Source organism: Scyliorhinus torazame, chromosome 2 (assembly GCF_047496885.1).
Source record: "Scyliorhinus torazame isolate Kashiwa2021f chromosome 2, sScyTor2.1, whole genome shotgun sequence".
Taxonomy (NCBI): Eukaryota; Metazoa; Chordata; class Chondrichthyes; order Carcharhiniformes; family Scyliorhinidae; genus Scyliorhinus; species Scyliorhinus torazame.
In genome coordinates this window covers 47,980,781-47,998,307 of record NC_092708.1, presented here as the reverse complement: position 1 = coordinate 47,998,307, position 17,527 = coordinate 47,980,781, and the positions used below count along the sequence as shown (strand labels likewise).

The window sequence follows — 17,527 nt, the reverse complement described above, 5'->3', positions numbered from 1 at the left end:
ACTCCATCGAGCTTCCTTCTTCCTGACAGGAAGTTCTGTTAAAACTGTTTTGAATATCTATGGTAAGGTGAAGAATCTACTGCCTGTTGTGTCGTGGGCATTTACACAGAAGTGATAGACTACAGCTTCTTGTGAACTAAAATTGTAAATAAAGAAGGAGGCATTGATCATGACAAAAACAGTAAAACAAAAAGGATCCTCTACGAAAAATGGCTTGGAATTTCCTTGGCTTTTAAATGCAGAGTTTTTGGCCTCTTATCTAATTTGAGAATTGGTGGGGCAGAAGGACATTGCTAAAGCCAAGTTGGAGGTTGTACAGATATGAGCGATGGATAATGGCATTGAGATTGGCATGGGCAGTGTAATATCTTCGCCAAGGCCTGTCTTCCAATAACAAACCCGTTTTATTGCAGTAACAAAAAAGGCCACAGCCTTCACTTACAACACATGTTGTCCAAACCCAGGGACCCTCCAGCGATGCCTGTCTGGGTAGGAACAGCAAGTTTCAAGCTCCCGCTATATATTTCCTTTGGGCGAGCTACCACCCGCTCAATAGGGGAGTTCATGTCCCACAAAGCCCATGGGGAGACCTATTGATGATCCCCCGTGTTGTTCGAGGCCACCATAACAGACAGAGACCCCAAGAACATTGTGAGGAGAATAATAACAATAACCGCTTATTGTCACAAGTAGACTTCAATGAAGTTACTGTGAAAAGCCCCTAGTCGCCATATTCCGGCACCTATTCGGGGAGGCCGGTACGAGATGATTGGATCAGTGGGATTGGCGCTGAAGCCAAATAACTATGATGCCTCATTAAAAAAATTTAACAAGAGGGAAACGGAGGTCAGAAGAGGTGGTAAGTGGGAAGCATAATTTGCTAAAATACCTGTAGAATTGGTTATTATTATTGTTCCTACATTGTTCTGCAAAGTTTTGATGCTAAATGCAAAAATTACAATAAAAATATTTTCAAAAATACCAGAAGTAAAAGGCTGAATAGAAAGTGACTAAAACGGGCTTCTGTTCAGACATTTATTTAGTAGTCTTTGTGCTTTTGATCTGTTGCTTGTGCGGTGTAACTGACCCCTGAGCCTGTTAATATACTTCATGCCTTACACATAATTACATACCTGCTGTAACGGTACGTACGGCAATCTATTTCTGGAATCGCGCTGGGGAGAAAACTGTGTCTACATCAAATCTAAATGGTGAAGGCAGAAACTTGATTGTGTGTTCTGTCATGATATCCAGATCAGCATATCATGGTGCAATCACACACACACTGATGGATAGGCAGTTGGACCAACCAGCACACACATAACATCGCAGCCAATCACCAGTGAGAGCACACTCACTATAAAACAGGGAACACCACAGTCCCCCTCATCCTACCAGGAGATAGCTCAGAGCACAGAGCTCACAGCGCGCCACTCAGACATAGATCATGTGCTGAGTGCTTCACTAAGATAGTGATAGGGCTGGGTCCGCAGGTTAGCTGGTGAAGCACGTACCCAAGCCAGTAGCTAGTTGTTACCGTTGATTAGACAATAAAACAGAGTTGTACCATCGACAGCCGTGTTGGATCATTTTGTGCATCAGGACACCCAACCAGACATGTTCCTGTATGAAAGTGTATTCCTAGATGCGGCCAGTGATGCTCAGAGTGATGCTAAGACCACAGGCAGAATTTTGCATTTTGGTGGAGGCAGTGACATTGGGATCAAATAACAAAGTGTGTCGGGAGCAATCACCTAGCAGTGAATTTTTTCTCTCAATGGGCTAATTAAAGGCGAGAGCGGGTGTTCACCGACCAATTAGGTTGGCGGCTGGGCCCTCAAAGCAAGAGGCTAATAGGAGGCCCTCCAGCAAACAAGGATCTCCAGCCTACGGTTGGAGATAAGGGACAGGGAGGCTGCCTCAAGATGGAGGCACCCTCTCAGCAAATTTAAACGCATTTGAACTAAAAACATGGCCACATCTTCCATTTCAACTGGGAAGGGGAAACCGCTCCACAAGGTGGCCTGTTGCTGCACCAATGACTGAACAAATGAGGTTAAGAGTTGCCTCAGAATCTAACTGAAGCGCAGGCCCCAAGATCTGTTGCTGGGACACTTATCTCTGGGCAGCCGCTATGCTCCTGACGCTGTCAGCGGGGTCCTGCAGGCCGACTGGAAAATTGCAGTAGACCTCTTATAATTGGCCTTAAACTCAGCTCAATTGGCGACAGGTCCATCCCGATCCCGTCTCTGAGAAACTAGTTCGGGGGCAGGGTGGTGCAGGAAAACAATCACACCAACCAGCGATGCAAAATTCCACACTTGCTCTCAGCCTCCAATCGGGGTGAAAATTCCGTCCCTCATTCCCGTTGCACATTGTGTCCCTCTCAGTGGCCATACATTTCCCTGAGGTAAAACCTCTAGCAATGTAGGCGTATGAATTCAAAACAACAAAGACATGTTGTACTGCAGAACACACCATCATATGTTATTATCTTACAGGAAGTATGCTGTGAAGGGAATCTTTTAACTGTGTGTTTTATTTAATCTAACACAGACACAGTGATACGCCCGATCCATGAACCAGGCAGTTTGCTAATGAGTCCTTTCAAGCTGCACAAAATTTGAACGTAGAGTTTTTGAAAATGGAGATGCATTCATACACGCTAAACCAGAGATATGGTAAATGCTGAGAACTTCAGAAAAGCTGACAGCTCGAGAACAGCCAAGATTATCGGCTTATGGCATGTGAAAACATATTGTTACATGGGTGTTGTAATTGTGCACATACACTCAACATTCCATTGCCGGTGTTGCAAAGATAACAACCTAGGTAAAAGGAATCCAAGTGTAGTCAACTTGCGAGCAAATGTAAAGCCCCTGGGATTAAAGGGATAGTGGCAGCATGGATACAAAATTGGCCAAGGGACAGAAAGCAGAGAATAGTGTTGAAAGGGAAGTACACTGGTGTTTTGCAGGGGTTGTTATTCGGGTCACTGATCTTTTTGATATATGTTAATGACTTGCACTTGGATATACGGAGCCTAATTTCAAAGTTTGAGGATAACATCAAACTCTTAAATGTCGTAAATAATGAGGGGCTTCATAACAGACTTCAAGAGGACATAGACAGACGGTGTCAATAGGCAACACTTGGCAGCTGATATTTTGGACAAGGCAGATAAAGTTTTAGATTTTGCTAGGAAGAATGAGGGGAGGCAATTATATAATTTTAAAGGGGATGTGGGTATAGAGAGACATGGGAGTGTATGTATATTAATCTTTGAAGGTGGCAGAACAAGTATAAGGCTTTTTTCAAAACGCATATGAGATGCTTTGCTTTATTAATAGAGGCGAAGGCTGGAATCTTCTAACTCCACCCCCCCCCCACCCTTACAGTGGGTTTGGTGGCAGATTGGCGGGTCAGTACCCTGACACATTCCCGCCTCACACCCGAGTAAATTCATGGTGAGACAGTCGATGGATGGCCTTCCCGCCCTGCTGCTGATTGTGGCACGGTGGTTAGCACTGCTGCCTCACAGCACCTGGGATTCGGGTTCGATTCCGACCTCAGGTGACCGTCTGCGTGGAGTTTGCACGTTCTCCCCGCGTCTGCGTGGGTTTCCTCCGGGTGCTCCGGTTTTCTCACTCAGTCCAAAGATGTGCAGGTTAGGTGGATTGGCCGTGATAAATTACCCCTAGGTGGTGTTACGGGGATAGGGTGGAGGATTGAATATGTGTGGGTTGCTCTTTCAGATGGTTGGTGCAGACTCAATGGGCCGAATAGCCTCCTTCTGCACTGTAGGCATTCTATGATGCTATGTTTCTAAGATTGAGCCCTTCGAGTTATTCATTGAATTATAGGGTGGAACCGCCTTAAGTTCATCAACAGTATGTTAGTCTTATTTGAAACAAAGCAGATGTTGGAAATAGCAATGAGAAGGTGCCCTTCTCTGTAGAGTTTAAGATGTAATGTTGCCTCATTCTGTGACAATCGGATTCTTTTTTAATTTGTTGAGAATTATGTTTTGTTAGGATCACAGGGCCCATTCCATTATTCAATGAGATGACCAATCTGCGACCTAACTCCATGTACTTCTGCCTCAGTTTTCCTAATATCTCAGAGTGATACATTTTTGATAACCAATCAATATCAGTTTTAAAATTAATAATTGATCTCGTATCAATTGCTGTTTCCCAAGCTTCTACTATTCTTTAAGTGAAGAAGCGTTCATAGAATCATAAAATCCCTACAGCACAGAAGGAGACCATTCAGCCCATTGTGTCTGCACCGACCCTCCGATAGAGCACATTACCTATGCCCAATCCCCCGCCATATCCCCGCAATTCCACCCAACCCCCGGACACTAAGGGGCAGTTTAACATGGCCAAACCACCTAACCTGCACATTGTTGGATTGTGGGAGGAAACCGGAGCACCTTGGGGGAAACCCACGCAGGCACTGGGAGAATGTGCAAACTCCACACAGGCAGTCACCCGAGAACGGAATCAAACCCGGGTCCCTGGTGCGGTGAGGCAGCAGTGCTAACCATTGTGCCACCGTCAAACAATCTTTTGTGAGTTGCTACAGTGCACCTTGTATATGGTACACGGTGCTGCCACTGTGCATCAGCAGTGAAGAGAGTGAACGTTTAAAGTGGTGGCTGGAGTGCCGGTCAAGCGGGCTGATTTGACTTAAATGGTATTGAGTTTCTTGAGTGCTGTTGGAGTTGTACTCAACCAGGCAAGTGGAGAGTATTGCATCTCACTCCAGACTTTGCAGTCAGGAGATGAATTACTTGCCACAGAATTCCCAATCTCTGACCTGTGCTTGTAGCCACAGTATTAAAATGGTTCCTCCTGTTAATTTTTTGATCAATGATCCACAAGATATGAATTTTACTTTTATCTCCACTGAAAACGCCACTTCACAGGTACACTTTACACTGTCCCTTAAAATTCAGTTTCTCTGGATCCAGTCCAAAGTGATTCTTGGCTCCTGAGAGTTTATTTCTGTCCCTTTCCTTCCCAGCCTGGTAACCTTTAACCCCAGAACTGTCTTTCGCGGTGTGGCTTTTCCTGGCGACTTCTTCCTCTAGCTGGGCAAATACTCCAGCCTTTTTCTGTCTCATCACAAATTTGATCTTTCCAATCTGAGCATGAGCTCTCACTCACATTCCTGCACAGTGAACTATAGAAACTTTCCACCTCTAGTTGCTTACTCTCCTCCTGAACCTGGCAGGCTGTGAATTTTCAGGAATACCTTAGAAACCCTTCCCCTCTCAAAGCCCATCTCCATGGCAATGTGAATCACATGGGCTTTGTAACCAGGCAGAAGTGCTGTTTAGCGATCCTTGAGACTCCAACTTTCTTGTGGAAGTAAGAGGGTACATCTACTTAAAGCCTGACATTCTCAACATTTTCCTGCAACATGGTCACAGCTTTTAACTTTGTCTGCAAGTGTAAAGACTTTGTACTTTCATCCCATTTAAAACACCGTCTTTAATCTCTGACAATCAAACCATCCAGGCTTGCTGTCAGACATACCTCAGAGCAGGGCACCTGAATCCCTTCATTTTTCCATAAATTAAAGAAAGACACTCCCTAAACATAACAATCTTCTAAACCTCATAATTGTAACAACATGTGGTCAGGAATCATCTGTAATCCTATTGCATACTCATAATTATAGATGAGAAATGAACAAAGATATAATGATGGGTTGGATTAACCAATTACTAACATAATGAAAATCTGTCCATTTGTAAAATGGAAGAAACACTTCTAAATGTTTCTGTAAGTCATAAGCCATTGGCTGGCTGGCTGATCTCCATGCATGTTTGTGAATCCACTTAATATGTTTTAGTGATGGATAACCAAGGAAGAATTGGCAAACTGGAAGGAATTAGAATCAAATTATAAACCTGCCTGCAAATGTAAAATTAGCATAGATTTTTAATGAGGTTCATGTTTGGAATACCAGAGAATTACAGTGCCAATGATTCAATGTTTCTTTGGTTGAATATCATGCCTTTTCCCCTTCCCAACATGACTGTAGAACCCCAGGTACAATGTAACATTTGTGACTGAATTGCTGGCAGCTTCAGGCAACCTCACTCTTTTTTTACAATGTAAGTTTATCTTTCAGTGGCAGCTCTATTTCAAGGCATCCATGACACAAAACCTTGGATGAATGGCAGTAAAAACTAATTTAAACACTTTGATCAGCCAATTGTGTGTGTGTGTGTGTGTGTGTGCATATGTGTGAGTTTCCAGAGCAGGCTCGAAGGGCTGAACAGCAAGTTGCTGCTCCTATGTTCGTGTTTTTGTTCTGTTCATTCACGGGATATCGCTGACAGGGCTGGGCAGCACCGTTGCACAGTGGTTAGCACTGTTGCTTCACAGCGGGCTCGATTCCCGGCTTGTGTCACTGTCTGTGCGGAATCTGCACGTTCTCCCCGTGTCTGCATGGGTTTCCTCCAGGTGCTCCGGTTTCCTCCCACAAGTCCCGAAAGACGTGTTTGTTAGGTGAATTGGACATTCTGAATTCTCCCTCAGTGAACCCGGAATGTGGCGACTCCACAGTTACTTCATTGCAGTGTTAATGTAAGCCTGCTTGTGACATTAATAAAGATTATTATTAGCATTCTTATTATTGTTGTTATTGCCCCTCCCTGAGGGCATTTAAGAGTCAAACACATTGCTGTGGGTCTGGAGTCGCATGTAGGATGACAGATTTTCTTCCCTAAAGGGCATTAGTAAGCCAGATGGGTTTTTACAACAATGGTTTCATGGTTACCATTAGACTTTTAATTCCAGATTTTTATTGAATTCAAAAGTTACCATCGCCATGGCGGGATTCGAACCTGGGTCCCCAGAGCTGGGTCTCTGGATTATTAGTCCAGTGATAATACGTCCCCTAATGGCACATGAATACCATGCATATAACTGATGGCAGCAAACAAATTCAAGATCCAGCTTCTTATGAAAGATTTTTTCAGTAAAGCGTGATTAGCAACTGTTAAATGAAATAAATATACTCTTGAACTGTGTGGATTTGGCTTGACATTCAAGCTTCTATTCATTTGCAGGAACTGTCCAGTTTTTCACAAACAGTTTACCAGGACGGGATTTAATAGAGGTGAAAGAGATCTCACCCACTGATTGAAAGACGGCAAGAGCCCCACAACGCTTCTTTTCGGGGAGGCCTACTGAATTAAGTGCCAATCAGGCACATAACTGGGTAATGGCGAACTGTCCTCGGGATCAAGGACCCCGGGGTGCAGGTCCCACCTGCCGCGACCCACTGACCAATTAGAGGCTAGTAGCTCTTTATTATTTGACAGTGCCACTGGAGGGAGAGTGGCTGCTATTGGTACTACATCCATCCAAGGCCCATGGACTCGAGCGCAGGGAGTGACGGCATGATGGGTTCGGGAGCAAGGGCACGAGGCTGGCTGTCAGCGGACTCCCCTTCCCGGTGCAGGGTCACTTTGAATGAGGGATGCTATCCCCCGCCCCTCTGGGAACAAGCAAGCAACCCTGACAGGCATTGCTTTCTGGCATCCCTGCTTCACATGCCCTCTTCACTGGGAATGGACTAGCTCATTAATGTCCCACTTAAGGGCCTCATTGGGCACCATGGCAGGGAGGTAGCACATGGACTTAATTGAGGCAGCGACAGGCGGGCAGCAGGATGGCCACCTGCCATCCCCCTGCCTGATTAAGTGCCACCCCCTATAAAACTCACTAATGGGAATAGCATTAAATTCCATCCTCTGTGTCTAATATAAGTCGATTCAACTGTAATTAGGCTTCTGATAACTGATTGGATGGTCCATAAAGTTTTAACATTAGAAAAGATTCATTCTCATTTCACTTTGTAATTATTTCAAAGCTTTTAACTTCCAACAGGCAACACTTGCTCATGCTACACAATCCCAGAATTACAATATTTCTGAACTTTATTGTTGGTAATCAAAATATTTGGAGGGGAACCGGGCTCCATGCCAGAGGGTACCATGCGCACGAAGGAATGGTACCACCAGCATTCTCAGAAGTGTCTGAAGTTTGACCCTTTGTGTTGGGGAGAGAAAGAAAAGGAGCAAAATCGAAAACTGGGGCCACACACGGAAGCAGTGGTAAATCTGTGAGATGTGTTATTTCTTGTTTACAGCAATTAGCTCCATTAAGATGCAACATTTTCTTGTTCCTATAGGTGCAGCTGGTGCTAATCCTTAAATGATATTACCAGATACTATGCCCATAACTCACCATCTTGCAAGAGTGGTCCTCTTCCAGCTCCTCATCTACCTTGTGGATAGAGGATTTACCAGGAATGTCAACTTCCATAATGTGAGACCACCGATGTCCCGTAAGTAAATCTTTTTTTTTAACATAAATTTAGAGTACCCAATTCATTTTTTCACCTACCCTGCACATCATTTTAGGCTGTGGGGTTGAGACCCACGCAGACACAGGGAGAGTGTGCAAACTACATACAGACAGTGACCCGGGGCGGGGTCGAACCCGGGAACTCGGCGCTGTGAGGCAGCAGTGCTAACCACTGCAGCACTGTGCTGCCCATGGTAAATCTGATACGTTGCGGAGGTTCTTGTTATCAATCTGACACCTGGGGCATTTTGGGTTGGGGTCTGCGGTCAGGGTTAAATGCTGCTCTCAACCCCACATTGATGGACATTAACATTCTGACAAAAATCAATTAAGGATAGTGGGAGCTAAGCATAATGGGAGGCCCTCCAGCACTGAAGGAGCTACGGGCTGCCATATCAAGTAAGGGAAAGAGAGGAGGCTTCCTTCTTGAAGTGCCCTGTCAGCACTTCCAAAATAAAAATGACCACAGCTACCAAACCACCATTGTGGAAGAGGGCTGTAGGGCCTCAAAGTGATATTGGGATGCTGGCCACCTAGTCGGCCATCAAGAGGCTGCATCCAGGTATTTGCCATGCTCACAATGCCACAGGGGTACCCTCAGGTAAACGGCAAAATTCCTGTTGGTTTCTGAGCAATGGTCTTAATTGGACTCTCCATTGACTTAATAAACAGCCAACTTAACAAGAGCTCTCCAATAAAATAGCTAGAATTAGGGAACGTGGTGGGGAACCGACTAATTAGCCAGCGCCAGAAAATTCCATGCCTGTCCGCCTCCCATTCCTGCCCCTATATGGGGATCAAAACGCTGTCCTTACCAACATTGCAAATTGGAGTCAGCGATTACTTCCACAATTATTCAGCATTTCCCTCCATATGATAGCATATATCTGTATTGATCTGGCTGATTACTGACATGTTTGGAAGTCTCAAACGTTACTGGAGCCGTCAATGCAAATTTGAAACTATTCACAAAGTGATTTAATCTTTGTTGCTGAGAAGCACGAGTGCTGGAAACTGTGAAACTACCATTGAGCTCTGCAATATCAATTCTAATGGAAATCCATCTGTCTGGATCAGGGGTTATTTGTAAACGATTAAAATAAATATGTTGTGATGAAGGGACACATGACCTTGGCCATCTTGAACTTTGGAGGAAGCACAATCATGACATTGGTGAGGGTTTTCTTGAGGAGTTCCCCCATGTGATGTTCACGCTTCATACATTATATCCCGTTCACTTTCATTTTCCTTATTACTGTTACTTATAACATGTGAAAATAAATGTGGCACTCGTGCATTAGCCCTTTGGGCGTAACAGGTAAGTCTACAGGTCCAGCTGCTGTACGGCCTTTTCCGGAGCCAAATCATTGTTACCTGTAAAAACTGAACCGAGGTGCAAAGATGTCCACATGCCGGGAACGCCCCTCCGCATAACTTTGTGGTCAGATCAGTCTTTTCTCCAGAACGCAAGCTGCATTTACACCCTAACAGCAGCAGTACAATGGAAGCTGCCGTGCACCCATGCTGCAGGTGTGGGGTGAATGCAGGCCTTCCCATTCACTCTCATCTGTAATGCGGGGAAGTGCTTTTTTTCAACGATGTCAGTCCAATGATACAAGACAGATGTGCTTCAGTCAGTGCTGGTCTCAAAGTATTTATTTAAGATGCCAATCATCACTGCACCCTTGCCGTGTGATTGTCTGTTCTTGAATGATTCGCTGTCGGCAATTTCCCAAACTTTCTCCCTTTTTCACAGCAACTCCATTTCCAAACAGCTTCAAGTGCTTTACTTGCAACAGTGCTTTGACCAATTATGAGTGTAACAGATGGGCTGAAGACAAGTGGTGCCCTCAATGTGAGTATCTTGTAGACAAATGGATATATGGTTGACTCCTTCAACAGTCTTCTTATGGGAGATTTACAGCTCATGGTCCAAAGGCCTCTTTGTAAATAGATTATTTCAATTGCAGTAACTGGTTTCCTTTGACTAATTTTAAAAAAGGTTCTAGTAGGCCAGTCAGTGCGACAGGATGTTTTAGCTTTACGCAATATTATAGGCTGGTAAATCAAAGACTAATGTATAGCTCTGATGCTACATAAATTATTTTATTCAAGTGCTTACAATTATAGATATCAGATGCTTGCTTTGAGCCAACCGTTGAAATTGTTTTTGCAATATTTATTTAGGCTATGGGTGGAAATAATAATTTATATTGACTGTTCACAGTTAGCAACTATTGTTCTGCAGGTTAACCTTCTTCTTTAGTCCTGTGTTGGAAGGGTGAGGTGGAGGAACCGGATGTCTCCCTCAATTTACCTAAATCTAAGGAGCACGTGTCAGCTGTCAGGTGATGCATTGATGCTCGCGCTGTTGTCAGGAATAGGACCCATTTTGCCAATTGGGCAATACTTTTATCCCCCCCCGCCCCCCCCCCCCCCCCCCCCCCCCCCGCCACCACCACCACTCAATCTTTCCTGTCAAGAATGCCAAAGGTGAGGCAAAATTAAAGCTGCTCCAATCTTCACATTAAATACTTAAGACAATTTTTTTTATTTAAAAAAAAAACATTATTCTCCATTTTCTTCAGAATTTACACCCCACCAACAAACAGTAAATGTTAACGAATACAATGTCAATGCCCCTACCAACAACAACGATCCCATTCTCCCACCACCCCAAACAACGGCCAAACTGACAATACAAGCATCAAATAAAACAAACCCTCCCAAGGTGGGAAAATATAGAACAGGAAAAAAGAAAAAGGAATTAGGAATCGCCGATGGTCACCGTTGACATATACAGTCCACCCCCCCAACCCCCCCCCCCCTAATATTCAATGCCATCCAATTGCCGAAAGAGCACCGTGAATGATACCCATGAATTGTAGACACTGCCCCCCCACCACCCCCCCCCCCCTCCCAGGCTCCTCCCCTCCACTTCCTCTTGTAAACTCCTCCCCCCAACCTCGGCTCCTTCCCCCAACATTTCACCCCGGCTAGACTCACTGGAACCTGTTCTACCAGGCTCCGATGGCCGCAGCCCCTCTCCCCACCTCACTACAATTCACTGGCCGGCTTAAACCGGTCAGCATGGAGGCCCCCGCCCGGGTCCCCTTCCCCCTTGCCCGGTTCCAGGAAAACCAAGAAATCCCCTTTATCACACAACCCCCCATACACACCCAAGCCCCAAAGAACCATCATTGCAAATGAAAGTCCCATCTCTTCCCTTGTCCAAATATATACAGCGTCAACTCATTTAGTATATACGCCAACACGCAATGAAAAAATAAAGTTACATGAGGCTACATCAGTATACGATCAATTCTCAATTCTGCCACAGTCCTTCTGCCTTCGCAAACTCCTCTGCTGCTTCTGCCATCCTAAAATAAAAGTCCTTGGAATTGTAGGTCACCCTCAACTTAGCTGGATATATGATGCCGCACTGCACCTTTCTGCATCTCCTGCTTCTGCTTTGCCCAGCACAGGACTTTCTCCTTCACGCTGTACCTAAGGAAACACACAGTTACTACTCTTGGTGGCTCACTCGCCTTTGGTATAGGCCTCCACGACTGATGAGTCCGATCCAGTTCATATCGGGAGCGATCGTCCCCCTCCCCCAATAGCTTCGCCAACATCGTGGCAAAATACTCCGTCGGCCTTGGGCCTTCCACCCTTTCGGGCAGACCCACAATCCTCAGATTCTGTCGCCTGGATCTGTTTTCCAGGTCTTCCATTTTGGCTCGCAGACCCTTGTTGGTCTCTATCACCCTCCACAACTCCTTCCCCATCATGGTGAGTTGATCACTGCGATAATGCCTCTTCCACTTCCATCAGTGCCTCACCTTGCTTCCGCACCCCCGCCACTGTGCTTGATACCGCCGCCCTCACGGGGGCAATCGCCTCCTCCACCAGCACTTTCAATACCGCCCCCATCTCCTTCTTCATCACTTCCATGTGCTTGGTGAACTGTTTTTCAAGTTCCACAACCATCATTGGTCATTTCTTCTGCTGTGAGCGATGTGGCCTCCCCTTGTGCCCCAGCCTCCGCTTTCCTTACAGTTCCTGCACTGACTTTTCCACTCACCGGCAGACTTCCGTCAATCACATTTTCCCTGAAACTTGGACATTTCTCCTCCCTGTGCCTTCTAACAGCCTTTTCAGCCTCCGTTGCCCCCGGGACCGGGCGTTAAAACTCCGAAATTCCTATTCCTGAGCGGGAGCCCTCCAGTCTGCGGCTGCCTCCCGCCCACCATCTCCGGAAGTCCCTACTTAATACAATTTTAATAATTTTCGTCACAAAATCTTGGGGAGATGGTGGCATAATGTTAATGTCCCTGGATCTAATAATCCAGAGGTCCCCTCGTGCTCTGGGACATTGGTTAAAATCTCACGATGGTAGCTGGTAGGAATTGAATTCAATTAATAAATCTGCAATATATATCTCAGTCTCAGTGATGGTGGCCATGGAACTGTTATCGATTGTTATAAAAGCCCATGTAATTCACTAATGTCCTACAGGAAAGGACAGTACCACCCTTACCTAGTCTGGCCTGAAGTGATATGTATAAGCAAGTGCATGCGTAAATATGTTTAGCCTCCGCCCACTAGGTGTCAGATAAGTAAAAGCACAAGTTCTCCTAGTGAGCCAGAGAAGACACAGCCAGAGTGAGACACAACAAAGAGCGAATTTGGAAATTTGAAGCTAGGTGGGAATTCAATGGGTAAGACTGTTCCTTTTTAAATTTCAGGGGTTTAAATTAATCTAGAATTGTGCAGTGAAGCTTAACAAGGGCTGCCCCACCCACTCACATAACTGGTTGGCAGTTAAGTGTCACTCACCTTAATCTACTTTGATCTAAAAGCAGGTGGGGGCGGGGGGGAGTCAACTCAGGCTAATTTAAAAGAGCAACTTGTAACTCACTCCCAGTGAGCCAGAGAAGACACAGCCAGAGCGAGACACAACAAAGAGTGAGTTTGAGAATTTGAAGCTAGGTGGGAATTCGAAGCTGGGTGGGAGGAGGTGCTTTTTAATCCTGGTAAGTGACTGGTAAGTAGTTTTTCTTTTCATTGTCTAATTTATTTATTTATTTTTTCTTTCATTTTTTTGGAATTGTAGTTGTGTAAGTTAACCTAAGGTTTAAGACATGGCAGGAGATCCTCGTGTGCGATGTGGGAGCTCAGGGACACGTCCATTGTCCCTGGCTCCTTCACGTGCAAGAAGTGTGTCCAGCTGCTGCTCCTGTTAGACCGCTTGACAGCTCTGGAGCTGCGGATGGACTCACTTTGGAGCATCCGCAATGCTGAGGAAGTCGTGGATAGCACGTTTAGCGAGTTGATCACACCGCAAGTGAAGTTACTGGGGGAGATAGAAAATAGGTGACCAAAAGACAGAGCAAGAGTAGGAAGGCAGTGCAGGTTTCCCCTGCGGTTTTCTCTCTGCAAAACAGATATACCGCTTTGGATACTGTTGAGGGAGATGGCTCACCAGGGGAAGGCAGCAGCAGCCAGATTCATGGCACCGTGGCTGGCTCTGCTGCGCAGCAGGGCAGGAAGAAGAATGGCAGGGCTATGGTGATAGGGTACTCAATCGTAAGGGGAATAGACAGGCGGTTCTGCGGATGCAATTGAGACTCCAGGTTGGTATGTTGCCTCCATGGTGCAAGGATCAAGGATGTCTCGGAGCGGCTGCAGGACATTCTGGGGAGGGGAGGGTGAACAGCCAGCTGTCGTGGTACACATAGGCACGAACGATATAGGTAAAAAATGGGACGAAGTCCTACAAGCTGAATTCAGGGAGTTAAGAGTTAAACTATAAAGTAGGACCTCAAAGGTAGGAATCTCAGGATTGCTACCAGTGCCATGAGCTAGTCAGAGTAGGAATGTCAGGATAGATAGGATGAATGCGTGGCTCGAGAGATCATAGATCATAGAATTTACAGTGCAGAAGGAGGCCATTCAGCCCATCGAGTTTGCACCGGCTCTTGGAAAGAGCACCCGGCCCAAGGTCCACACCTCCACCCTATCCCCATAACCCAGTAACCCCACCCAACACTAAGGGCAATTTTGGACACTAAGGGCAATTTATCATTGCCAATCCACCTAACCTGCACATCTTTGGACTGTGGGAGGAAACCGGAGCACCCGGAGAAAACCCATGCACACACGGGGAGGATGTGCAGACTCCGCACAGACAGTGACCCAAGTCAGAATCGAACCTGGGACGCTGGAGCTGTGAAGCAATTGTGCTATCCACAATGCTACCGTGCTGCCCACGATGGTGCAAGAGGGAGGGATTCAAATTCCTGGGGCATTGGAAACGGTTCTGGGGGAGGTGGGACCAGTACAAACCGGACGGTCTGCACCTGGGCAGGACTGGAACCGATGTCCTCGGGGGGGGGGGGGGGGGGGGGGGGGGATGGTTTGCTAGAGCTGTTGGGGAGGGTTTAAATTAATGTGTCAGGGGGATGGGAACTGATGCAGGAAGTCGGAAGGTAGTAAAACAGGGACAGAAACAAAAGGCAGTAAGGGGGAAAGTGTAAGGCAGAGAAGCCATAGTCAAAAATCAAAAAGGGCGACAGTACAAGGTACAGTGACTGAGGGGAGCTCAGTGAATAGGACCAGGAATACTAAAAGGAATAAAATGGGAAGTAAAAACATAAATGGTAAGCGACGCGGCAGGTTGTTACATGAAGATATGGGTTCAACGACAAGGAAAATTAGGAGAAAGGTTAAGAGGAAATATGACTAAGGAGAGGATACTGATCGAGGTGTTAAGATTCAAAACAGTGGTATAAAAGCTAACATAAGTGTACTTTACCTGAATGCTCGTAGTATTCGGAATAAGGTAAATGAGTTGATGGCGCAAATGATCGTGAATGATTATGATTTAGTGGCCATTACTGAAACATGGTTAAAGGATGGTCACGACTGGGAGTTAAATATCCGAGGGTATCAAACTTTTTGGAAGGACAGAGTGGATTGTAAGGGAGGTGGTGTAGCTCTGTTATTTAAGGATGACATCCGGGCAATAGTAAGGGATGACATCGGTGCTATGGAGGATAGGGTTGAATCCATTTGGGTGAAAATCAGGAATAGTAAGGTGGAAAAGTCACTGATAGGAGTAGTCTATAGGCCACCAAATAGTAACATTATGGTGGCGCAGGCAATAAACAAAGAAATAACTGATGCATGTAGAAATAGTACAGCAGTTATCATGGGGGATTTTAATCTACATGTCGATTGGTTTAACCAGGTCGGTCAAGGCAGCCTTGAGGAGGAGATTATAAAATGTATCCGCGATAGTTTCCCAGAACAGTATGTAATGGAACCTATGAGGGAACAAGCGGTCCTAGATCTGGTCCTGTGTAATGAGACAGGATTGATTAATGATCTCATAGTTAGGGATCCCCTCTGTGGCAGCGATGACAATATGGTGCAATTTAAAATACAGATGGAGGGTGAGAAGATAAAATCAAACATTAGTGTTTCGTGCTTAAACAAAGGAGATTACAATGGGATGAGAGAAGAACTAGCTAAGGCAGACTGCGAGCAAAGACTTTATGGTGAAACAGTTGAGGAACAGTGGAGAACCTTCCAAGCGATTTTTCACAGTGCTCAGCAAAGGTTTATACCAACAAAAAGGAAGGACGGTAGAAAGAGGGAAAATCGACCGTGGATATCTAAGGAAATAAGGGAGACTATCAAATTGAAGGAAAAAACATACAAAGTGGCAAAGATTAGTGGGAGACAAGAGGACTGGGAAATCTTTAGGGGGCAACAGAAAACTACTAAAAAAGCAATAAAGAAGAGTAAGATAGATTATGAGACTACACTTGCTCAGAATATAAAAACAGATAGTAAAAGTTTCTACAAATATATAAAACAAAAAAGAATGGCTAAAGTAAATATTGGTCCTTTAGAGGATGAGAAGGGAGATTTAATAATGGGAGATGAAGAAATGGCTGAGGAACTGAACAGGTTTTTTGGGTCGGTCTTCACAGTGGAAGACACAAATAACATGCCAGTGACTGATGGAAGTGAGGTTATGACAGGTGAGGACCTCGAGATGATTGTTATCATTAAGGAGGTAGTGATGGGCAAGCTAATGGGCCTAAAGGTAGACAAGTCTCCTGGCCCTGATGGAATGCATCCCAGAGTGCTAAAAGAGATGGCTAGGGAAATTGCAAATGCACTAGTGATAATTTACCAAAATTTACTAGACTCTGGGGTGGTCCCAGCAGATTGGAAATTAGCAAACGTGACACCACTGTTTAAAAAAGGAGGTAGGCAGAAAGTGGGTAATTATAGGCCAGTGACCTTAACTTCGGTAGTAGGGAAGATGCTGGAATCTATCAAGGAAGAAATAGCGAGGCATCTGGTTGGAAATTGTCCCATTGGGCAGACGCAGCATGGGTTCATAAAGGGCAGGTCGTGCCTAACTAATTTACTGGAATTTTTTGAGGACATTACCAGTGCGGTAGATAACGGGGAGCCAATGGATGTGGTATATCTGGATTTCCAGAAAGCCTTTGACATGGTGCCTCACAAACGGTTGCTGCATAAGCTAAAGATGCATGGCATATGGCATTAAGGGGAAAATAGTAGCATGGATAGAGGATTGGTTATTTAATAGAAAGCAAAGAGTGGGGATTAATGGGTGTTTCTCTGGTTGGCAATCAGTAGCTGGTGGTGTCCCTCAGGGATCAGTGTTGGGCCCACAATTGTTCACAATTTACATAGATGATTTGGAGTTGGGGACCAAGGCAATGTGTCCAAGTTTGCAGACGACACTAAGATGAGTGGTAAAGCAAAAAGTGCAGAGGATACTGGAAGTCTGCAGAGTGATTTGGATTGGTTAAGTGAATGGGCTGGGGTCTGGCAGATGGAATACAATGTTGACAAATGTGAGGTTATCCATTTTGGTAGGAATAACAGCATAAGGCATTATTATTTAAATGATAAAATATTAAAACATGCTGCTGTGCAGAGAGACCTGGGTGTGCTGGTGCATGAGTCACAAAAAGTTGGTTTTCAGGTGCAACAGGTGTTTAAGAAGGCAAATGGAATGTTGTCCTTCATTGCTAGGGGGATGGAGTTTAAGACTAGGGAGGTTATCCTGCAATTGTATAAGATGT

At 45.2% G+C, this 17,527-nt stretch overlaps 1 protein-coding gene across 5 annotated transcripts in view; it reads left to right on the top strand.

Annotated features, from left to right (window-relative positions):
• lypd6b (LY6/PLAUR domain containing 6B) overlaps nt 1-17,527 on the top strand; it is a 307,705-nt gene that overhangs the window by 271,658 nt on the left and 18,520 nt on the right. For 4 of the 5 annotated variants that reach the window (XM_072471251.1, XM_072471234.1, XM_072471262.1 and 1 more), the window contains 2 exons: nt 8,218-8,373; nt 10,150-10,248. In XM_072471251.1, coding sequence (XP_072327352.1) covers nt 8,241-8,373; nt 10,150-10,248 — 232 coding nt within the window. In that variant the 5' untranslated portion in view covers nt 8,218-8,240. The remainder of the gene's footprint in view (nt 1-8,217; nt 8,374-10,149; nt 10,249-17,527) is intronic. The other variant, XM_072471272.1, reaches the window with a different exon arrangement.